At 43.9% G+C, this 24,531-nt stretch overlaps 2 protein-coding genes across 2 annotated transcripts in view; one reads left to right on the forward strand and one right to left on the reverse strand.

Annotated features, from left to right (window-relative positions):
• Positions 1–779: 779 nt before the first annotated feature.
• Positions 780–8,141, reverse strand: EBNA1BP2 (EBNA1 binding protein 2). The gene is made up of 9 exons (XM_069477822.1): positions 7,903–8,141; positions 7,737–7,820; positions 7,333–7,505; positions 6,587–6,710; positions 5,106–5,195; positions 3,376–3,451; positions 3,041–3,134; positions 1,233–1,395; positions 780–1,102 (listed from the first exon to the last, which is right to left on the reverse strand). The coding sequence occupies exons 1-9, from the start codon at positions 7,966–7,968 to the stop codon at positions 1,052–1,054; spliced, it is 921 nt and encodes a 306-aa protein (XP_069333923.1). The 5' UTR covers positions 7,969–8,141; the 3' UTR covers positions 780–1,051.
• A 486-nt stretch (positions 8,142–8,627) lies between these two features.
• CFAP57 (cilia and flagella associated protein 57) overlaps positions 8,628–24,531 on the forward strand; it is a 69,147-nt gene continuing 53,243 nt past the window's right edge. Inside the window, 5 exon segments of the mRNA XM_069479163.1 lie at positions 8,628–8,784; positions 16,346–16,662; positions 18,430–18,716; positions 20,485–20,692; positions 23,712–23,864. Coding sequence (XP_069335264.1) covers positions 8,628–8,784; positions 16,346–16,662; positions 18,430–18,716; positions 20,485–20,692; positions 23,712–23,864 — 1,122 coding nt within the window.

The following is a 24,531-nucleotide window of genomic DNA, read 5'->3' on the forward strand; positions in this document are numbered from 1 at the left end:
GATTAGAAAAAACAATCAAAGAAATCTTTTCATCAAAGTAGTACTAAAATACAAACTAAGAAGTTACCAGTAGAAGAGGTTCAACAATGGACTAACAGAAATTGCAGAATCAGAACAAAGAAAATGGGGGGAGCGAGCAACGTATCAAATAAAATTTCCCAGAATGGAGAACTTCCAAATACCCTAATCAAAGAATGAAAACAGGCCCACACCAAGGCATGTCACCATGGAATATAAGACTGGCAGGAAGAAGAAAAGCTTCCAGAAAGAAGAACGTAATGGCACTAGATTTCTCAATGGAACACAGGAGGCTCCAAGACAAAGCAGCAGTGCCTGCAACATCCTAAGGGGAAATTCACACTGGCCCATTGAAGGCAATTTCAGAAATGCAGGGAGGTAAAAAGTTGACCTCTCATGTTCCCCTTCTTAGGAGGAAACTAGAAAATGGAACACAATGAAAGAAGCATTAAGCTAAGATAGGAGAGTATGGGATTCCTGGAAATAACATAAGTCTAGAAAAGAGACAAGATGAGTGTGTGACAAACCTAGGTCATAGCAGAAAAATTTTAAGGTGGCTAAAATGAGCAAGAATCTGGAAAAACTATGGATACAGAAGGAAAATTAGGCAAGAGAAAAATATAAGGTAACGATTAACTCAAGGTGGAACCAAAAGCTGTACCACAAAGGAAATCTTATCACAATACATCTAGCTTTACGGGTTCAGATGGTGATATAACCATTTGGAAGGAATTGATAAGAGGAAGGGAAGGAGGTATAGCTTATATCTTCATTTATCATGAAAGAAGGCAATTTTGACTCAAGGTTTAATTATTGATAAACATCAATTATTATTCGATATGCAAATTAACTTCTAAATCTCTTAATCATAAGTTTTTAACCAACGACATATGTTCCTTTGATAATTTTTCTTTAGTTTATTCACTGAAAGCATTTTTTTTACAAAAAGAAACCAACAGAAGGGATATAATTGTATTTTGAAAGTCCAGGGCTTCATCCCTTTTCCCTGGTTCTTTGTATTCAAAGATGCTGTTTAGCGGGTTCTGTTCTTCATTTTCTCTCTCGTTCGTTTTCCAGGTCTCTTCTACAGAAAGAGAAAAATCACATCTGGTCACACAGCAGCTTGAGAACACACAGAGGAAGAAAGGGGAGGGCAGCTGTTGGGTGGGACGGGAGGCTGGGCTGCCCCTTGCCCGGGCACCCAGCTCACTTACATTTGATCCTTTCTTCCCAGGCCTCTTGAGGCCCCTGCCATGAGCTGTCTTGGCCCGGAAGCTAGACACATCATCGTAGCTCTCACGAGTGTTCCACTTTGAACCTTTCTTCTTTCCACCAAAACCAAATTTCTGGTTTTTATAGCGTCGTTTAGCACTGGGCCTGAACAAAAGTGGTCCTCTGGGTTACTGCAGCACTGGAAACCCTGATGAATCTTATGGCCCAGCAATACCCTCCATTTCCTTTCTGTAAACAAAGCCCCTTAGGCACTTTGGCAACCCAGAATTTCAAACTTGGCTCTACAATCTTATTCTATAAACTCTCCATGAAAGCTCATGTTGCTCATTTGCCCTTCTAACCACCAAGGCAGGACAGCAAAGCAAGAAGCAGGAAAGGCTCTACATTATATTATGTGGCCTCCTGGTATCTTTGGAAAGCTTTCTATTTTAACTAAATATGGCTAAATCACCATCAGTTGTTTCTAGTTGTTTCTATATATGCAAGGGTATATAAATGCAGTTAGCTTTCAAATGTAATGTATTGTAAAACTGGTCATCCCACAGGAATTTCAAATGCAACATCTCCAAAATCACATATCATCTCCCTTCCTGGACTGGCTTTCCCTCCTGGACATATGCCCTACCTTGAGGTTGGTGCTGCCACCATCTACGCAGCCCCCCGGCCAAACACCTGGGAGTCACCTTGATTCTTCCTTCTTTCATTCTCTATGCCCAGTTCAATTACTGAGTCCCACTAACTTAACCTCCTAAACCTTTCTTCAATGCTTTTTCTCTTCTCCCTCCATTACCACTTTCAGGTCATGATCATTGCTCATCTGGACTTTTGCAAAAGTCCCATCCTCAAGTTCCCTGCTTTCTTCTAATCCATCATTTACACAAGTACCCCTGTAATCTTTTAAAGACATGAACATGACCCACCCACTGTTGTGTGTACAACCCACGAATGTCTCCCCACTGCCCGCAAAGCCTAAGCACCTCAACAAGGCAGACCAACAGCCCGGGTCCCCCGGCCCCATCGCTGCACTCCTGGCCTCGCACTGAGCTCTTGGTGACACCAATGCCTGCTGCTCCTCACACACAAACCTCTCTTCACATCTCTACACCTCTGCTCAATCAAGTGCTTCCTTCTTGCCAAACTGGCTTCTCTCCTACTCTCCTGGTCAATTCTTACTCATCCTTCAGACTGAGCTTAGGTGAGACCCTCCTTCAGGAAGCCATCCCCAGACTGCATCACCTGTTTCTAAAACGTGTCTCATACTACTCCCTACGTGTGTCCATCACTGCAGTTACTGTATTATATGGAAATTATCATGTCCCCTAGGCCTGGTGTCCAAGAATGCAGAAAGGTGACTAGAAAGACGCTAACAGCCAACATTCTCCCTTTTAATCTTCATAGTACTATGAGGTACATACGATTTCCTCATTTTAGGAGTTGAGGCAATTAACATTTAGATGGGCACAGTGACTTGCTCATAGCTACCGTCCTTCCAAGTAGCAGAGTGAGGACCTAGACCTAGGTCTGTACTCTTAACTATCACACTGTGTGATGGGGAATCAGCACTTTACAGTCACTTACAGTGTGCCAAACACTTAAAAGGACCTTATTTTAACCTTCAAAGGCTGCCATGGCTAAAAGACCCATCCCACGTCATTATAAGTCATGGCCACAGGCAGCAGTTGCATCTCCTGATGCTGAGGCTGCTCTGTGTGGAGCTGCCCGCCACACTCAAGAGCTGTTGGTCTTTTACACACCACAAAACCAAACCAATCAAGCAGAACAGTCTTACCCTTTCTTCATCTGCTGGCCCTTAGCACCTGCCTTCTTGTCCCGTGAAATGGGTTTCTGATCTCCCTCAAGGAAATCCAGTTTATCAGAGAAGCCTGTGAATGAAGAAGTATTATGATCAGCACCATTATATTTTAAGAAAGCATAAACCTCAAAATTAGTCTGTTATTTACTAAATTGATCTTAAGAGGCATATCTTGCTCCCCACTCAGTCCCAAAACTTAGCTTCAATAGTTTCAAATCAATCAAGAAGGCTCCAAAGCACTATGTGTTAAAATTAACTCTAAGGTACCTGGTACATTTCTTCCCCGTATCTTAGCAGAGAGACATACTGACCTTTCTGATATTTCTTAATGGCATTCATCATATGTGCTTTCTCCTGCTGCCTCTTCTGAAGAACCTCTGTTTGCACCTGTGATATGGACACAAGGACAGTTAATTCCATTTTAAGCCATTACTCAAAGTGTCTATATTCTCTTAATAACAACTCTGTGATTAATACCACTACCATTTAACATTTACTGTGTGCCAAAAACTATGTTATGGGGTCTAAGCATATTCAATTTATCTTTGTAACAATTCAGTGAAGTGAAATTCTTATCCCCTAAACGGAAGCACCGAGAGGCAACCTAACTTGCCCATGTCACAAGGTGAGAAAACGCTAAGTCTGACTCCAAAGCCTGCACTGTTACCCTATTATTCAATCCTGCCGACAAAACTGTAGGAAATCATGTTTAGTCTACATGCAATTTTTCCCATTAATTATATCTGGGCAGATCAAATATCTAACCCACTGTTACTAGGCAAGAAAGCACCAAAAGAGAAGAGAAAAAAAATATTTCCATGAAACAGATAAGTAGAAAGCTTCAAGGACAAAAGTACACCAAATACTCTAATGCAGGCTTTCTCAATCTGGACACCACCGACGCTGTGGACAAGATAAGTCTTTGTTGGTGGGGGGGCCTGACCCTGCACTGCAGGATGTTTAGCAGCATCCCTGCCCTCCACCTACCAGATCCCAAGTAGATCCCTCCCCACAAGAAGAGAGAACCAAAAATGTCTCCAGACAGTGACAAAAGTCACCTGGGGGGCAAATTCACCCCCAGTTGAGAACCACTGTTATAAGGTTTCTTAAAATTAGAAATAGTAAGCTAATAGGCCTGAGGTTTCGTGTTTTACAAATTAGGTTAGGTTAAACTAATTGCTCATCTCTTTGAGATAATTTCAACCATCCACCTCCAGATCGGAGATAAATCCACAGAAGACCTCTTATAGAGGACAGGACGCTAGTCTATTCTCCTTCACTGAGGATGTATCGATGAAATGTCTCCCAATGTGAACAAAAGTTCTGCAGCCCATATCACAAGCGTTCGTGTGCAAAATGCTGACAAAGTCTTAACACCCAAGCCAATCCTCCTCACATTCATTTCTTTACACAACCTTAACTTTAATTCCCATGATCTTCCTACTTGGGTGACCATGAAACATAAAAGGAAAACCAAGAAAAGTTTTATGGTATGCCTAATCTGGTTTCACATTAAAACTCAGACATGCAGAGTTCGAACACACAGGCCCCGTTTGTTTTCTTTCAGGCTGGATGACAATCATTAGTACAATTTCTTCAGGGACTTAACAATCACATAGGTCAGTGAGACCCAAACCAGGATGCATATCAGCATACCCTGGGAAGCTTCCTGGAGAAGGGCAGAAAACACACACAGAGTCCCAGAGATTCTGAAGGCTAGACATCTGTCTTGAAAAATTTCCCCTGCTGATTTTCTTGGTGAAGTCAGGGTTGGAAACCTCTGATCTGGACCCAACTCTTCACTGCATGGGTGTGAAACTAGAGTCTAGAGAGGTGAATGGCTCTCCCGCAGTCCCCATGCTACTCCTGATGGCGTGCTGCTGTCAAAGCAAGATGGTGCTCATGAACACTAGCACACGCTCCACTGTGAGATAATAAATGCATGATCTAACACACAGGGCATGGGGCTAAGAAGACCATGGCCATCTGATCTGACAAAGACACTTGGCTCATCCTGTTCCCTGCACATTTTCCTGCTCACCTTCTTTCCATATTTCCTAAGTGCTCGCAGTTGCTTAGCCTTTTCAGACCTCTCCATGGCAGCCTGTTTAGTCTGCAGCTTCTGTCGAATCTGAAACAAAAAAAGTTGTCGGTTTTTGTTATTTGAATCTGGGATGGCCACTATTTAGGGTGCACTGGAACAGGGAACAGATACTCCAAGTTCTGGAAACTGTGGAACTTGTAAACCATCTATTCCAATCCCTCTGTTTTATACACGTTATGCCGAAGGGACCAAAAGTGTCAGTGGTGGAGCCAGAGGTTCAAAGTGAACTTCCCACTTCCACTGTGCTGTCTGGGTGGGAAGACTGACTTCTCCCCATTCCTACTGTTCCCACACTGAGGTTAAACCAGCGTGCAGACTCAGTGCCCTTCTCCAATGTACCACACACACAACAAACTCAAGCAGATACCCGGCCTCTTCCATCACACATACACATTTCAGTGAAAGGATAAGAAGCTGTCAGTGTGAACTTGTACAGAATTCACAGTGAGAATTTGTACAGAGACATGTCTGGGCTCACCTCTAGATTAGCTTCCCTGGGTACCACCAAGACAAGAGCTCCCTAAAATCCACCTTGAGATGCAAGAGTACTATTAAAATATACAGTTGTCCCTTGGTATCCATGGGGGATTGGCTCCAGGACCCCCCACAGACACCAAAATCCACCAATGACACAATATTTGCATGTAACCTATGCACAGTCTCCTGTATACTTTAAATCATCTCTGGGATTACTTGCAACACCTAATGCAATGCCTAAACATCATTTCATTCTCATGAATTCAACACAGTACTCAGCACATGGAAAATTCATGGTTTCTTTTTGGAACTTTGTGGAATTTTTTTTCCCCAATTAATTTTGATGCGTGGTTGATTGAATCCACAGATGTGGAAGCCATGGATTCAGAACCCATGGATTCAGAGGGCCAGCTGTATCTTGGATTGGATGTTGGCAATTCTCTCCCTCTCAAAGTTAAATGAGGACCAAGTTCTACCTAACTCTAAATTATACTACCTCTGAGCCACACATTAATCCTTCATTTTATAGAAGAGAAAACTGAGGCCCAGAGAAAAGTTATTATCTACAATTTATAGCTCTGTTCACTGGCAATGGCCAGACAAGAACTGTTGCCTTCTCTACCGACCAAGGCATGACCATGCCAGCTAGAAATGCAAGGGGTCATCTTTACCTTGGGAACCAAATTTCCCACAGTACTTTTCCTCTTGATTATTAATAATGAAAACGTCATCCTTATATTTATCTAACTGGTGGTGACTGGCATGACTCTGAAGTAGACAATCTCTGGAAGAGATAACTGTCCTCTGACAACACTTTCCCCATTTTGGGGCTTCTACCCAATAATGTATTAGGTATTATAAGTAATCCCAGAGACGAGCCAGCTGAATACACTTGAGTACAGAGCCTTGGCTTTCCAGATAAAAACTTCCCTGTATCTTACCTTCTGCATCTGCTGATCAGACTTGGCCATTTCTGCAAAATAATCAGTGGGCCGCTTGGTAGGGACTTTGAGCTGGTGGAGGCGGGGTAATACTGCAAGCACTGCGGCTTGGGCTTGACGGTAGCTGAGATTGTAGGACAAAATGTGAAATGAAGTAAGAGAAAGAAGTCTCACGTTCCTTCTCACTGTCTCTCATGAGTTATCCAAGCTCAGAAGGACTCTCAATATCTGACCTCCATTGGCAAGAATGAACAAACAAAAACTGGATTAAACCTCACTAATTTTGTCTAGGATAAATTTAGCTGTACACCATTTTTGAAGGGGGGGGTTGGTGTTGCTAAAAATAAATTAGTATTTTAAGAGAATGACCCCTTTAAAGGTACCCATTAACACACAAACTAATAATGTCAATTATAGATTCTTATGTAATCTCAATAAAAGTCCACACAAGAACTTTCCATAAGCAAAGTTTTGTTCTAATAACTGAATGCACACACTCAAAAAAACTTTAACACGGAATATTTTGAAATAGCCCACAGACTGAATCGTGACTGGTGGACCAAGGAGCTCTTCTCTCAACCAGGGAAAATCTCTTAGCTCTTCTTAGTCAAAAGAAGCAGTCCTCCCCACTCATGGGCTATGCTAGCTCCCTGCCCCTTCTGAGGAGTGCAGGCTCACTACTTTCCTCTCTACCCCAGGCTCTAGCACAAGGACTCTCATTCTCCAGCATTTGAAAACGAACATACAAACTCATTTCCCGCTGGAAGTCGTCTTCTGGATTAACAGCTCTCTGGTCCTTGTTCTGAGGAGTTGGCACCTCAGATCCACTGACCTCCGGCACCGGACCAAGGGTGACATCAAGCCTTTCAACCCATTCCAGATCTCGCTTGAACTCAGCCAAACACTGCTTCAGACCATTCTAGGAAATTCAGACAGGAAATTCATAAGGGAACCCTGAGTTTGTCTTTTCCAAGCCCAGGGTGCTAGGCCAACGGATAAAGCGCTAACCCCCAATACCAAGACAGGTAATTGACCCTCTTAGCAATGCGCGGGTTGCGTCTTTCCTGGGACAAGAATCTGTCTCTCGAGCACAACAGTCCCTTGCAAGCATCCACCTCCGCGTTCCCCTTGGCCCAGCGCCCGAGCTTACCACGTCGTTCACCGCCTTCTTCGGTCCCTCTAGCACGACATTGAGGCCTGGCTTCAGAAGCCCTCGGGAAAACGCATCCTGCAACTGCAGGACACAACGGCAGTCAGTACCAGAGGAGAAAGGCCCCCTCTCCCGCGCCCAGCCCACGAGCTCGGCTGACACCTACCTCTCTGTCTGTGACAAGAGAATCATCAGAATCCGAGTCCGAACCCGAGAGCGGTGGAGTGTCCATCTAGCAGCACGTACGTCCAACAGCTCCGTTAAACAGCAGAGTAGCCCGAGGCCCCGCGGCTGACAGGGAGCGGCCCTCGCAGCTGCTACCTGCCTTCGGCCCCCAACTCTCACGCCGCGGCTCCACGTGGACTCCAGCCGCACCAGCGCCAACAACCCAGAGCTACAGCTCAACTTTTTGATCGGAACTTCCGCTTCCGGCCTTAGACCCACACTTCCGGTTCGTCGTTGCTATAGGAACCACCCAGCGTTTGAAAGTGCCCGGGTTGCTCGGCATCCGCAAGGGTAGTACCTCTCGATACGTGCGTGCTCTGGTGACCCAGAGAAGAAGCGACAGGTAGGAGAGGGTACCTGGGGGGGTCTCCTGGAGGAAACAGAAGCCGCGAGGGAGCAAAGGACAGGGGAGAAGGCAGCGCCGTCGCCGGGGGGGGGGGAGGGCGGGCGGGGCGGAGGAGGACTCTGGGGCGGGGTCAGGGGCGTGTCCTGGGGGGCGGGACGGGAGGGCAGGGGCATGCCCGGCGGGGCGGGGCGGGGGTCGGGGGCGTGTCCTGAGGGGCGGGACGGGGGTCGGGGGCGTGTCCTGCGGGGCGGGGCGGGGCGATGCCCTTCTCCACTCTCACGAGCTGCGCTCGGTCTTTAGCAGAACTCTGACGGGAAACCATGTCTACCGTGGTAGCTCAGTCGCTGCATGTTTTTGGTCTTCGATCCCACGTAGCCAACAATGTATTCTTCTTCGATGAACAAATCATCATATTTCCTTCAGGAAATCACTGTGTGAAGTACAATGTGGATCAGAAATGGCAAAAATTCATTCCAGGTAAAACCAGTTCCATCCTGATGCATATATTAATGGTGTGTGCCACATAATAACACCATAATCCCACCCAACATGACGATTGGAAAGAAAGGTTTTTGGACCAACTTGAATATACACGTAATTTTATAAATGTAGGGGAAATAAATGTCGACTTACATTATTTAACTATAGATTAATCAATCACATACATAGTTAAAATCACATGTAAATATTAATTTAAAAGTACTTTTTTCACTGTAATTTCATGAAAAAATTATTTTAAAGAATCTCTTTTTATGCATCTCCAGTATCATTGTCTTTGTCATCACCAGGGACACTTTTTGAGTTGTCTAACAGTTTTCCAGAGTACACCACCTTCATTACATCCCCTTTGGAATCCATGTGTGATAAGACACTAGAAATTTTATCCCAAGTCACAAATAACCATTTGTATAACGTTACAGCATTTGTTTTTGTTCCCATTGGTCCTGTCTATGATATTCATGATTTCAACAACCTAATTTATTTTTTCCCACCCTTTGTTGCATTGAACACTTTCTATTGTGACATGCACATGCAAAAGAATATATACTACATATGCATAATATTTTAAAAATTACAATAAAATGAAGATCTGCGAACCCAACCACCCAGCATAGGAAATAGAACATTGCCAGTTCCAGTGCTTCTCTCTGACTGCATTCTTCCCCCCTCCTCACATACTCCATCTTGGATTTTGTAATTATTCTTTCATTTTCCCATATAGTTTTATCACATATGTGTTTAACCTTATGCAAGATATAGTTTTATTTTTGCTATTTTGCAGTTTTATATAAATGGAATCTTAGTATATGTGTCCTATGACTTCTTTTGTTCAGCATCATGGTTTTGAGACTCATGCATCTTGATACATATGACTGAGTTCATTTTATTGCCCTATAGTGTTCCATCATATGCATATAATGTCACAAATATATTTATCCATCCTAACGTTGAGGGAATTGGGGAAATAACAGTTATTTGCTAGTACAAGCCATACCACTATAAACATTCTTGTGTGCATACACACTCATCTACTTGTGTAAAAATTCCCCAGGGTACACAGCCAGTACTAAAATTACTTAGTAATATGATAGCAGCAATCTACACTCCCATCAGGAGTGCATAAGAGCCCTCATTCCTCCATAACCTTGTCAACTCTTGGTATTGTCCAACTTCCTAATTTTTTGCTCATCTAGTGGTTGAGAAAAGGTATCTTATTGTAGTTTATATTTGCATTTCTCTAGTACTAATGAGTATGAGTATCTTTTCACATGTTTGTAGGATATTTCTATTTCTTTCTTTCTTTCCTTTTTTTTTTTTTTGAGACAAGGTCTTCCTCTGTCACCCAAACTAGGGTATAGTGGTGTCATCATAGCAACCTCAAATTCCTGGGCTGGAACAATCCTCTTGCCTCACCTCTCAAGTAGCTGGGAGTACAGGCACATACCACCACACCCAGCTAATTTTTTAATTTTTTGTTGAGACAGGGTCTTGCTCTTGCTCAGGCTAGTCTCGAACTCCTGGCCTCAAGCAATCCTCCTACCTCAGCCTCCCAGAGTGCTAGGATCACAGGGGTGAGCCACCATGCCTGGCTGGGTATTTCTAGTTTTATGTTAAATGGCTTGTTTAAATGGTATAGAAAAAAAAATCATTTTTCTATAGTTTTTTGTGGGATTTGGGGGGGTAATTTTCTTACTGATTTATGGGCACCCTTTATATATTCTGTATACCAAAAAATCATTTGTGAGATGTATGTGTTGTAAATAATTTCTCCCAGTTTGGGGCTTGTTATTTTCTCCCTCCTTACACTATCTTTTGATGGATATAAATTCTTAGTTTTAATGAAGTTACATTTATTAAACCCGATATAATATTCTGGTGGAATAAACTGTATTAAATAGAGTTGACTTTTATTATTGATTTTATATCCAGTATATTTGCTAAACTATTATTAAGTCTAATGATTTAGCTACATATTCTTCAGAGTTTTCTACATAGACTATCTTATTATCTAAAAATAATGATGGTTTTATTCCTTTTTCTTGGGTTATTGTGCTGGTAAGCACCTCCAGAAAGTATTCAATAGGGGTAATGAAAATGAACACCCTTGTCATGTTCTGATCATAAAGAGAATTCTTTTAACATTTTCTTAGAAAGAAGGATATTTGCTGTGGGCATTTTTCAATGTCCTTTATGAGAGTAAAGAAATTCTTTTCTTTTTCTAATTTGCTATGCTTCCCACTCCCATGAACAGATACTAAATTTTATTGCATGTATTTTCTGTATTTTATATAAGATCATTTGATTTTCTAATCAATCATTCTTTTATTCTGACAACATTAATTTATATTTGCTCTCATATTACCAAACTCTTTGCCCACCAATGCTCTTTACAAATCAAATATTCCAGCTAGGATCATTTTCCTTCTGCATTTAGTGATAGTGTGTTAGTGATAAACTCTCCCAGTTTTTGTTTGTCTGAAAATGTCTTTATTTCATCCTCATTCTTGAAAGATAATTTCATGAGGTATAGAATTTTTGTCATCACATTATGTTAATAAGTCTTATTCCGTTGTTTTTTGGTTTCTGTTTTGTTGCTGTGGGTAAGAAATTAGTCATCATGTCTTCTTTCTATAGCTGATCTATCTTTTTTTTTCTGGATGCCTCTAAGATCTTCTCTCTTTTTATTATATATATACAGTATAGGTTTTGTTTTCATTTTTTATCCTCTTAGGGATTCTTTGAGATTCTGGATCTAAGGAAGGGTATCTTTCAATGATTCTAGAAAATTTTTAACAATTTTGACTTTGACTTTGACTATAGTATCTTTTCTGTTCTATTATCTCCCTTGGAACTCCAGATCATCTCAACTCCATCCACCGTAGTTTCATAACTCTTACTTGGATTTTTAATTTCTTAGTCTCTGTGTTGCATTCTAAATAATTACTTTAGATTTATCTCGTAGTTTATTGATTTTCTTTTCATCTGCCTCAATCCTACTGTTTAATGTATCCACTGAGATTTTAATTTCAGTTATTGTGCTCATATTCTCACACTTCCTATCTACACCACTTCTTTTCTTCCAATTCTGTCTTATGTCAGGGGACTTTACATGTGTGTATGTGTGTGTGTGGATCCTTCCAGCCCATATGTTCAAGTTCTACCCATATATCCTGTAAACAACCATCCTTTTACCATCCTTCAGGACCAGGCCAAGGGTAGAGATAGGCTTGGGAAGAAGCCAATACTGGTCTTGTCAACAGACTCAGGGCCATTTACCATTTGGACAGGAAATGCCAGAGTTCTGGGTATGTAGAACGTTATCTAGAGGAGGCTGTGCAAACTCCAGGTGGCCCCTAGATTCCACTTAATGGAAAGGCGCACAGCCAAAGGAGAACTGCAGCAGGGCACTCTAAAATATGGGGCCCAGGGAAGGATCCATGGTGGCCAAGTCTCATAGTATTACTGGTGAAGTGAAAAATACAAAGATCATGAAATTGGGAGATCTGGATTTGATCTAGCTCCCCATTTTATAAGCTCACAGAACCTCAGTCCCCTCATCTGTAAATGGGGATAGTGCTCGGTCAGCTTGCTTGGCTCAGAGTCAGGATGAGGCTCAGATGTATTCATTTGTTCATTTAACAAAAAGTTATTAGGTACTTCCTATGTGCTAGGCACAAGATAGATACACACAAACACACACAAGACCTTGTCCTCATGGTGTTTCCATTCTAGTAAGTGAGAATACAGTAAACAAAAAGAAGTACAATATATACATTAGTGATAGATGGTAATGAGGAAAAAATGAAGCATGGAAGGTGAAGCTGTTGGGGGAGTGTGGAGTTGTAGATGGGGCGGCTGGGGAGGACTCACTGAGGGCTGATCTTTGAGTGTAGACTGAAGGAAGTGAAGGAGCTGGCCTTGCTGATGTGAGAGGGCCAGGGGCATAGCAGAGAGAGTAGCAAAGGCTCTGAGCTAGGAGGGTACTTAGTGTGTTCGAGAATAGCAAGGAGGCCAGTGTGGCTGGAGGGGAGAGACAAGAGGGAGCAAGAGGAGAGGGAAAGAAATGATGGGGAACAACACACAGGTCACAGGATCTTACTCTGAGCGAGATGAGAAGCCATGGCAGGCGGGTTCTGAGTGGTAACATGATCTGACTTACATTTCCATAGGTTCGTTCTGGCTACTGTGCAGAGAATAGATCTAAGAAGAGGGGCAAGGGGCCAGGCATGGTGGCTCATGCCTGTAATCCCAGCACTTTGGGAAACTGAGGCAGGAGGATCTTTTGAGACCAGGAGTTCAAGACCAGCCTGGACAACATAGCAAGACCCCATCTCTACAAAAGATAGAAAAATTAGCCAGGCGAGGTGGTGCATGCCTATAGTCCCAGTTACCCAGGAGGCTGAGGTGGGAGGATCACTTGAGCCCAGGATTCAAGGCTGCAGTGATCTCTCATGACACCACTGCACTTCAGCCTGGGCGACAGAGTGAGACCCTGTCTCTTTAAAACAAACAAACAAAAAAAACCAGGGAGGGACAAGGGAGGAAGCAGGAAGCAGGAAGACCAGTTCAGGGATGCATGCCATAATCCAGATGAGAGAAAATTGTGCTTAGAGCAGGGTGGAGGCAGCAACAGGAATGGTGGGAAGAGACCAAATCCTGGATATATTTTGAAGGTAGAAGTGACATTTCCTCAGAGGCCTGATGTGGGTGGAAGAGAAAAAGGAAGCAGCAAGGCTTTTGGCCTGAGCAACGGGAAAGATGGAGTTGCTGTTAATAGAAACAGAAAAGGCTGAAGATGGAGCAGATTAGTTTTGAACATGTTAAGGTTGAGGTGCCTGCTAGATATCCAAATGGAGATGTAAAGTAACCAGTTTGATTTCAGACCTGATTCAAGGGAGAGAGGTCTAGGAATTTGAGGGTCATCAACATAGAGGTGAAATTTAAAGCCCTTAGAATGGGTGAGAGTCCTCCAGGGAATGATGTATGTATAAAAGGGAAGAAGCCTAAAGAGCGAGCTCTAGGGCACTCCGGCATTTAGTGCTGGGGAAACGAGGAAGAACCAACAAAAGAGGTTTTGAAGGAGGGGCTAAAAAGATCAGAAGAAATCTGCACGAGAGGTGAAAATATTTCAGGGAGGAGAGGAGTCATTAGCTGGGCTAAAACAATGCAAAAGCATTTTACAAACTCAAAAATCAGTCAACATGTATTAATATTGAGCACATACTAGGTACCAGGCACTGGTGATCGAATGAATGAATGAATGAATGAATGAACAAGAAAGCCATGACCTCTGCCCTCCGGGAACTCTCAGTACTGTAGTGGAGACAAGTGTGTGTTCAAAGGAGCAGGACTCTGTAAGTGAGCAGGACAAGTGCTATGTCAGGTGCGAGCCTGGCACAAAAGCACAAGAGGGAGTAAGCAGTGTTCCTTTGCCCGCTCTGGGCAATCTCATGCTCATGGTTTTAACTTCCCATTGTGCCTTTTACATCAAACCTTTGTTCAGTGCCAGCCCCTCCACCGAGCTTTAGAATCACATCCCACTGCTAGGCCTCCTTACCCGAAGGTTCCACGATATGTACCTCATACACAGTATATCCAACATTGAATTTATCATTTCCTTTTTCCTCCCTCTCTTTCCTTAAGACTCTACCTTGCCAGATATTCAAACATGTGATAAGGATATGTTTATAAAAACAATATAGCCCTATAGATATATCCCAGAAACCCAATTATATCTACCTAAATATATAACTTTAATATATCATAAAGGTGGCATTAGTGATTAGTTGTGGGACAACTAGTTAGTTATTTGGGAAATGGTAATTTAGATCCTCGCCTCATACCTTTTACCATCATGAATCCAAGACAGATTAAAAACTTGAGTACAAAAATTTCAAACCATAAAAAACTAGAAGCAAATAAGCATGAATAAATACCAGTTGGGTGGGCTATTTTAAGCAAAAGACAGCAGACATACTCTTCACTGTCACACCTAGCTTCCTCAGCCTGTCCATCACAGGTGACCCACCGCTCCCCATCGCCTAAACCAGAATCCTAAATGTCATTCGCTACTCATTTCTCTCACTCGCCCCCTCACCCAGGCGATCACAGAGTCCTACTGGTTTCACCTCTTAGCGTTTCTCTAGTCTCCCCTCCTCTCTATTCCTGCTGCCCCTACTGCCTTCTTATTGCTTCTCACTGCTTCTTGCTACCATCACCTCTCACTTTTCGAAATAACCTGCTGACCAGTTTCCTTCCCAGAATGCCTCCCAAGTAAAGTCCAAACTCTGTGCAAGGCTCTTAGTGATCCAGAATCTGGTTTCATCTCTGAGCTGCAAGTATTCGCTGCAGCCCTTCCAGAGAATTCCTGTGTGCTGGGCTTCCCTGCCTGCTGAGCAACTTGCTGCCTCGCTCCTTAGCTTGTCATGAAGCAGCACATGGGGACACATCACATCACATCACTTTCCAGCACATCTCCCCTTGCCTCACACACCCTCCTGCCCTGCGCCTGCATCCATGGACCACTTCTCCACTAGGTACGGTAGCTACAGGGCCTAGAGCCCACGATACTTTTTAGGATCCAAGAAAATGCTTTAATTGCAATTTATCTTAAAATCAGAAAGAAATGAATATGTAATAGTGAATCCAGCCTGGCTTATATTCCTCTTTGATTCAATGCAGTCATAAAGTATATGACTATTTTTAACATTTTTTAATGAGAGAGGGGGCTTGTGAAATCAAAAGTAAGTGCCTAAGGCCCACAAAAATCATAATATGACCCTGATTTCATTTTCCAAATAAATTATTTGCACTTTAATCTTTTCTTCAGTCTCTACTTTCTAAAGGTCCCACAGCTTTCATTTCATGCTTATTACTTCATGGTTGCAAGATGACTGCTGTGTGTCCAGACATCACCTCTGTAGTCCAGGAAAAAAAGGATAGAATGCATCTGTCCCTGGTTCTCAAGAAAGCACAAGCTTTATCATGAAGCTGCTCTAGAAGACTTCTGGCCATCTCTTGGCCAGAATGTCACATAGATCACATAACTGTGAGGGAGGCTGAGAAATCCAGTAGTTAGCATCCCAGGCTCTGGACTAGAGAAGAGTGTTGAGTGCTGGCCACCCAGCAGGTAAAGACCTCTAGGATCCGACCCTACCCCACCCCCTTAGACCCTTTTTTGGCTGCCTGACTCAAATGCAATATTGCAGCAATGCCCCACTGTTTGCAGCTCTCCCACTGTGCTATACCCTCCATCACATCCACCCCTTTGCTCAAGTTCTTCCTGCCACCTGCTCCCATCCCCCATCCCACTTTGTCCTCCTTCAGGAAGGGATCCCTGACTTCTCCTCCCACCTCATTCTCAGAGGTGCCTGTCCTAGTCATTTTCATAATACCCAGCCCAAGTTGTACCAAGGGACTGCCAGGGATTGGCAATGACCTCCTTTGTGTCAGCGGTGCCCACTGCTGTGCCTGGTTAGTGTTGAATCATGGTGAAAGTGTGATCTACACTTACCATCCCTTTTACCTCTGTTTGCAGGCTCAGACAAGAGTCAGGGCATGTTGGCCTTGTCCATCAGTCCCAATCGGCGATACCTCGCTATCTCTGAGACCGTGCAAGAAAAACCTGTCATCACCATTTATGAATTGTCATCCATCCCTTCCCGGAAGCGCAAAGTCCTTAGTAATTTTGAATTCCCGGTTCATAAATTTATTAGCATGGCTTTTTCTCCAGACTCCAAATACCTATTGACTCAGACATCACCTCCAGAGTCAAACCTTGTCTATTGGCTGTGGGAAAAACAGAGAATAATGGCCATGGTTAGAACCGACACTCAAAACAACCCTGTCTACCAGGTACCTTGTAGCATTAACAAGCATGGTGCAAATTATTAAAAAAAAAAATAGAGCTGTCTCATATTGAATGCTTTCTATGTACTACAGTTCTAATTTCTTGCATGCATTTTAAAATTTAGGCTAACAACAACCATATAAGGTATACGTGATTATTATCCCCATTTTAGAGAGGAGAGACCTGAGGCTCCAAGAGGTTAAGTAACTCACCCAAGATCACAGAGGTGGGGAGTAGTAGAGCCAGACTCCAGCTCCAGTCTTCTTTACTGTGGCCCAGAACAGCTTTCTGGTCACAGTTTGGGCCCAGAGGTGGATTAATAAAACTTGCTCTCTGGCCCTGGCCCTGGCCTCTTTCCAGCAGTATTGCTGAGCATTAGGAAGATTTTAGGAATGTAAAGTGGCAGATCTCTAGGAAACTGTTGATGAAGTTGCAGAATTTGCTATTGTGGTTTGAGGGCAAAATAAAGACGACCCATCAGGAGCCTGGCTGACTGTGTAGGTAGGGAGTCCCAAGGAGGTTTATTTTGGTACAATCACGCTAACCTGGGATCTAGGACCGTTTTACAAGTTCAAGAACTCAGTTCTGTTCATGCTCAGAAATATTGGCTAATCCATGTCTCAGGCATAGATTGAATTATTCAACTCACAAGAGGTGGATGTATAAACTAGCATATCACAACCAGAACACTGACATCATTTATCCAGTGTATTCCCTTCCTAGTAATAGAGAAGTCGAGAGGTGAAATTAGTAATCAGAAGGTTGCTTGGTGATCACAGAATGAGTCCAAAGGCAGACAGAACCAGAAGGTTATCAAGGTTTCAGCCATGCCATAGTGAGGCCTGGTGACACATCCCTATTCAGAACAGAGACCACCTCCTGTCAAGCAGATTCAATAAACATTTATGGGCTGCCCATAATGAACTGGGAATACAGTGATGAAAAAGCCACAGCCCCTCAAGTTGCTCACTGTCTACTGGGTTGACTGCCCGTCCGTGACTTACGATGGCTCAACTTAAAATTTTCAACTTTATGATGGTGCAAAAGTGATATACAATTAGTAGAAAGCAGCCATCTGGTACTCTCTCACAACGCTGGGTAGCAGTGAGCCACAGCTCCCAGTCAGCATGCGATCACTAAGGTAGACTACCAACCACTGAGATACTCTGCAGTGTAGGATTGTGTTGCCAGATGACTTTGCCCAGTTGTAGGCTAATGTAAGTGTTGTGGGCATGTTTAAGATAGGCTAGGCTAAGCTATGATGTTGGATAGGTTAGTTGTAGTAAATACATTTCAACTTATGATATTTTCAACTTATGATGGGTTCATCAGGACGTAACCACATTGTAAGTCGAGGAGCATCTGTATATTGCAGTAGGGGCTATGGATGAAGGGTGCTCAGTTGGCAGGAGACCACATGGCATCCCCTGACATGTGGTTCCTTTCCTCCTGGACAGGGCTACATGAACCTGTCAGACTCTCATTTGTCTGTGTTTCTAGCTGAGCTTTATTCTGTTCATTGGCAGAGTTTGGCTATTGTCAAAACCTGTTCATTCTGCTTTTTGGCTTTTGTAGATTTCCTAGTTTAAGACTCATGGGCCCTACAAATATAATGGCTATAGATGGTGCCCTTATCAAATGTGGTATAAAATTACATGATTTAGTGATATTTAAAGAATATTCTGAGCCTACCTGAAATAAATATTAATTAATAAAATCAGAAATAATTCCATCAAGATTGGTTTTATAAATCTTTTTCTTTAATTTTACAGGTGAGCTTTAATCCCCAGGATAACACTCAGGTTTGTGTCACTGGACATGGGGTGTTTAAGCTTCTCCGCTTTGCCGAGGGAACCTTGAAGCAAACCAATTTCCAGAGGGGAGAACCCCAGAACTATTTAGCCCATACCTGGGTGGCTGATGACAAGATTGTCGTTGGCACTGATACAGGCAGGCTCCTCCTCTTTGAATCTGGAGATCAACGCTGGGAGACAAGTATAATGGTCAAGGAGCCCACCAATGGCTCAAAGAGCCTGGAGGTCATCCAGGAATCAGAGAGGTAACGGTGCCTCTGGGCAGTGCTCATACACTCATTGTACGAACAGCAATGTACAGAAAACTGCACTCTTTAAAAACCACTCATAACCCCTCAACCTTAAAAGTAGACTTTGTTCATTTTCCCTCTTCATTTCCAGCATTAATCTGTATTCCAGCACAAATTTGATAGTTATAACTATAGCTGAGATACAATTCTTTTTATTTTTATACCTAACTTCATTTTATATATGTTTTAGTATTATTTAATACTAGTCTTTAAAATTATGGTTTTTCAAAAATATATGTTCTAATGGCTGCCTGATTCACTGAATTGATTAAATAAATGTCCACCAAGCCCTTGCAAGTATGCAAAAGCCATCTTGCTAGGTGCCGGATACATAGGTCCTTAAGGAACTTACAATTCAGTAGGAGGCAACAGACCAACAAAGAAGTGCAAAGAAATGTTATTAGGTAAATCTGATAGGAGGCTGGGGGTGAGGCGCAGGCTCAGGAAGGAGTGGTGTGACTGACCACTGTAAGAGAGGGACCACTCTACCTCTAGGACTGCCAGTACAAATCTTACCTTACACACGTTGGCGTGCACCGTTGGATGCACCAGACACTGCTTTAAGCACTTTCTATGTATTTCCATTTGATTCTTACCCTATGTAATATGTACTATGATCATGCCCATTTCGTAGATAAGGAAACTGAGGCTCAAAAAGTTAAGTGATCCACACAAGGTCACAACGCTGTCAAGTGACAGAATTATGATTTGAACCCTGATCTAACTCTAGAGCCCAAGCCCTCAACCACAATGGCATCCTGTAGATTCTTCTTCCTCAATAACTTCCAATCTACACATTTTTTGTCACCTCCCCCATGCCAATGACATCTTTTCTGTTATGATTATGTAAGAACTTCCAAAGAAGTCTTCATGCCCCTCTCCATTTGCTGTGTTCACTGTCCTTCTGTCCTGGGGTGCAGGACTCCCAGAACAAAGCCCAGATTCCTTGGCTTGGCCCATGTGTCCCTGCTGTTCTCTCCCTCTGCAGCTCTTGCCTCTGTCTACCCGACACTCGTGTTTCTGGGCTTGGCCATATGCAGTCCTCTCTGTCCTCCCACCCCCACCACACTCCCCTAGGTACATGCACATACCTCACACACTCCTGTTTGTCCTTCAGCTCTCAGCCTCTGCTCTTCTCAGATAGGTGCTCCTCTTCTGCAACTATCCTCAGAAAACCCTTGTGACCTGCGGACTGGCTGCTCCTGTCATACTCAGCCACCCCCAACAGTCCTTAGCACATGTCCTCCCAGACCGTAACCTTCTGAGGGTGAGAACTATGTCAGCCTTACTTACCACTGTTTCACAGAGCTGATAACATAGTAGAATACCAATTAACCATTTCTAAGCAAATATAAGTACTATATGAATGAATAAATGAAAAAAATAGAAACCTGGAATCAAATCTTAGCTCTGCCACTTCCTAGTTGTCTAATCTTGGAAAACTCAACCCTCCTGAGCCACTTTTTTCTAAACAAAATGGGGGCAATCATCATCATCGTCACTGTTACAGTGACCACACAGGGTTGTGACACTTCCAGGTAAATGTGAAGCCTTCCAGTCTTCTCTCTTTGGAGTCTGCGTAGCATTCCCAGGCCAAAGGGTGGCATTTGGCTGTGAGAAAGGGGATCACTGGGTGGTTTCTTCCACAGCCAGGGACTACCCAGCAGAATTCATCTCCTTGGAGTTGTCTCTGTAAACTTTTTATGCTATTTTCCTTTTCCAGCCTGATCGAATTTCCACCAGCCAGTTCTCCAGTCCCCTCCTTTGAACAGACCGTGAGGACCAGCAGCCACAGCCCTCTGGTGATGCCGCAGGTGTTTGCCATCGCAGCCTACTCCAAGGGCTTTGTCTGTTCTGCCGGGCCAGGGAGGGTTCTGCTCTTTGAGAAGTTGGAAGACAAGGATTTTTACCGTGAGAGCAGAGAAATCCGGGTAAGGAGGGAAGGAAGGAAGAAGCAAAACTTCTTCTGTCATCAGGGTCCTGTTGACATTTGTTCCCCTGGCAGCAGTGCTCCAACGAGGTGTCTGATGGGGAGGGAGGGGTCTGGAGTGCTGAGCAGAGACGGTGACTCGACATACCTGTCCTGCGGGAGGTTTTAGGATGGGGTCGAAAGAGTTGGGGTTTAAAAATAGAAGATCTTGATTCAAATCCTGGGAGAGAACTTTGGCCAATTATATTTCCTCTTAAAACCTTCATGTCCTCATAATAATTACATTATTATGATATTATGATAGATGATATCTAATGCCAAGCAAACCACCTGGCACATGGTAAGCATTCAGTAGGCAAATGTCTGTGGAATGTGATACAGAGTGTTGTAGAGACACATCATATCTGGGGGGGGAGAATCAGGAAAGCTTCTTGATGTTTGATGATCATCTTTGAGGAAGGGTCTTAGGAGATGGATAACATATGGCAGGAAGAAACAAATTAGGAACTCCAGATGGAGGGAAAAATTAAACAAAGGAACTGTGGAGGGGGAGCAGTGGAGAGGGATTGAAGTTGCCTGAGGGGAAGAGGGGACTAAATCTGGTAAACGATCTCAAACGGCATCCTGAGGGGTGTGGACATAGTTCTGCAGGTACCCTATAAGGGTTTTGAGAGGAAAAGCATTTTGCTTAAGAAAAGTAATTTTCCCATGTACACAGCGGGGGTGGTTTTAGAGGCATTGGACTTGGGGTGGCTAAAAACATGCAGAAAGAGTCAGACCTGGGCCTGCCACTTGTTGGCTGAGTCCCTCAACGTGAGTTGCCGGATCTAGCAAAACTCATGTTTCTTCCTTGAGAAAATGATCCATCTCTCATTGGTATCGAAGGATGAAACACCAGCCAATGTAGGTCACTGTGTGCAGTGCTTGGTGCTTGGTGCTCAGTGAATGATAGTAGTTATTACTCTGTGGTTAGGAATCAGTTAAGAGGCTTTTTCGTTATTGAAGCCGAGAGGTAGTGAGGTCTAAGATCAGGGCAGTGAGTACAGGGGAAGTGGGAAGGGAACATGCCTTTGGGAAGGTCTACAGGACTTCCCTGAGTAGATGTGGAAGGCCAGAGGCAGGGAGCTCTCAGAGGGGGCAGCCAGGCTGTGAGACTGGCCACCTAGGAAAAGGTGCCAGAGATAGGAAGATTGGAGGTAAGAGCAAGGTGGAGGGGGACTGAGGGGAAGAAGGCAGGAGCACTATGAGTTTTCTTTGCCCAGAAAGCAATTCATTCTGTTGTTTATTTGTTTATGCATTTAACAAATATTTATTGAGTGTTTGCTCTGTGCCAGGCTCTGTGCCAGGTGCAGGGGGTGCAGTGGGGAAACTAACACGTGAAGATCCTGCCCTTCAAGCTCAATCAACAAGCGAGGAAGGAAATAAGCCAGGAAGACCGGAGGGAGCGAGAAGGGGTTCCATTCTAGATAGTAGTCGGGGTGGGGGTGTCGCTGAGGAATTGGCATTTGAGCAGAGACCAGAATCAAGTACAGCCATTGGAGATGTGGGTTTGGACTGTGGGAGCGAGATCAATGTATACACGTACATGCGCACAGATAGTGCTTAGCACGTGCCTGGTATGTGGTTGATGTGTTATTTCTGTTATTGTAAGCATTGATCATTGTAATTATTTTTACTACTATTATTTTCACTGAAGCCCTCATCTTAGGTAAAATCACTGAGGGATAAAATACATAGAAAAAGAGACTGAGATAGGATGGGAGCCCAGCAGAGGACACCGAGAAGGAGTAATCACTCACTCGCTCACTCTCCAAGTGTCTGTTGTGCACCTACCACGGGACAGACTCCATGCTTGGTGCCTGAGACAGATGAGTCAGACATGGCCCCTTCCCTCCAGGAACTCGCCATCTCGGAGGAGAGCAAGGCAACATCCACCTGTTTGTTGAGCATCTACTGTGTGCCAGACACTGTTCTAAGCACTGGGATATAGCAGTGGGACAAAATGGACAAGATCCTCAGTCGGAGGGCTCCTATTCCACTTTACATAGCGTGTTAAATATGACAACAGCGGGGACTCCCAGGTGCTATGGCACATTCAGGGAATACCAGCACCCATCCAATCCAGGGAGGGTCAGGAAAGGCTTCCTAGAGCCTGTGCTGTCCCGGCAGATCAGGGGGTGCTGGCTGCATGAAGCAGAGTGGGCATACGTAGAAACATAGCACTCCACGCAGGGAGAGCAAAGCACGAGACCACAGTGTCTGGACCCCAGGGAGGCTGGTGCTGTCCTTACCACCACTGGCTCTAGAAAAGTCAGAAAGGTGAGGACTGAGCAGGGGCCTCTGGCTTTGGTGATAAGGAAATTTCTGATCTTCATGAGGAGTAGTTGCAATAGACGATGCAGTGGAAACCAAATTCTAAGGAATTAAGAACTGAGTGTATGGGAAGGAAGCAGAAATGGTGTGTGCAGGCCAGCCCTTCAGTAAGTTTGGTTTTTAATGGAAGAAGATAAATGACAGGGAAAAGGAAATCTAATTTGATAATGTCTACTTGGGAACTACAGACCCTCTCAAAGACTATTGGCAGGAGCTGTGTGACCTTTTTCATTGCCCTGTCACCTACCTGACATGGTAGAAGAGCTGTCACATGCCCCTCTGCTGCTCTGCAGTGCTCGCTGGTGTACTTAGTACCAGCTGAGCACATGCACTGGGCTGCCAACAGGTGGGCGAGAGTAAATTTAGACTGACAGTTGTTTTAAGGGGGATCTCAGATTGGTAATTTCCACATACGCTGCTGTCTTATTATCCACCACTAATCACTTAAAGATGAATGCACGGTGGCATTTAAAACCCACAGAAACAGAGGTAACTCAAGACCTGCCTTCTTTACACCTGAGGGCGATCCCAGGAAGCATCCTAGTCTGGGAATTTATAAGCTAAAATTATCTAAGAAAACTCTGAAAGCGTAAGGACACTCTGACAATGTGGGGAAATTATTGATAACCATTTTGCATCTTGGGCAGATTCCTGTGGACCCACAGAGCAATGACCCAAGTCAGTCTGACAAACAGGATGTTCTCTGCATGTGCTTCAGCCCCTCGGAGGAAACCCTGATTGCCAGCACCAGTAAGAACCAACTGTACAGCATCACCATGTCCCTGACGGAGATCAGCAAGGCGAGTCTTCCAGCAACGCTTCCTTCCAGACCAGGGCCTGTGTGCCTGGCCAGGGGACCGGTCACCATGTGGGCAAATTTTAATCCAAATAAGCTGAGCATGGGCTCATTCACCCCTTCGTAATAGAGCAAAAGAAATTCTAGTTTTAGGCCGGGCACGGTGGCTCACACCTGTAATCCTAGCACTCTGGGGGGCCAAGGCGGGCGGATTGTTTGAGCTCAGGAGTTCGAGACCAGCCTGAGCAAGATTGAGACTCCGTCTGTACTAAAAATAGAAAGAAATTATATGGACACCTAAAAAATATATGTATAGAAAAATTAGCCGGGCATGGTGGTGCATGCCTGTAGTCCCAGCTACTCGGGAGGCTGAGGCAGGAGGATCACTTGAGCCCAGGAGTTTGAGGTTGCTGTGAGCTAGGCTGACGCCACGGCACTCTAGCCCAGGTGACAGAGTGAGACTCTGTCTCAAAAAAAAAAAAAAAAAAAAAAAAAGCTAGTTTTAAGATGTCCATGTAGAAACACTCTGATACACTCAGTGGGATTGTGTGATTGCTGTGACGTCTTTGGAAGACATGTTAGCATTGTCAAGTTTAAATCCTATATATCCTTTACCCAGCAATTGCACTTCAAAGAATTTAATGTGCTACTATATTTGTTCAAGTGCACAA

Source organism: Eulemur rufifrons, chromosome 8, assembly GCF_041146395.1.
Source record: "Eulemur rufifrons isolate Redbay chromosome 8, OSU_ERuf_1, whole genome shotgun sequence".
In the NCBI taxonomy this organism is placed as follows: Eukaryota; Metazoa; Chordata; class Mammalia; order Primates; family Lemuridae; genus Eulemur; species Eulemur rufifrons.

Excerpts from the sequence above, each read along its gene's own strand:
- EBNA1BP2 (XM_069477822.1), bottom strand. The coding sequence starts at position 7,968 with ATGGACACTCCACCGCTCTCGGGTTCGGACTCGGATTCTGATGATTCT. Across the intron at positions 7,821-7,902 it reads CTCTTGTCACAGACAGAGAG|TTGCAGGATGCGTTTTCCCG; the intron begins GTAGGTGTCAGC and ends TGTGTCCTGCAG. Across the intron at positions 7,506-7,736 it reads AGAAGGCGGTGAACGACGTG|AATGGTCTGAAGCAGTGTTT; the intron begins GTAAGCTCGGGC and ends TGAATTTCCTAG.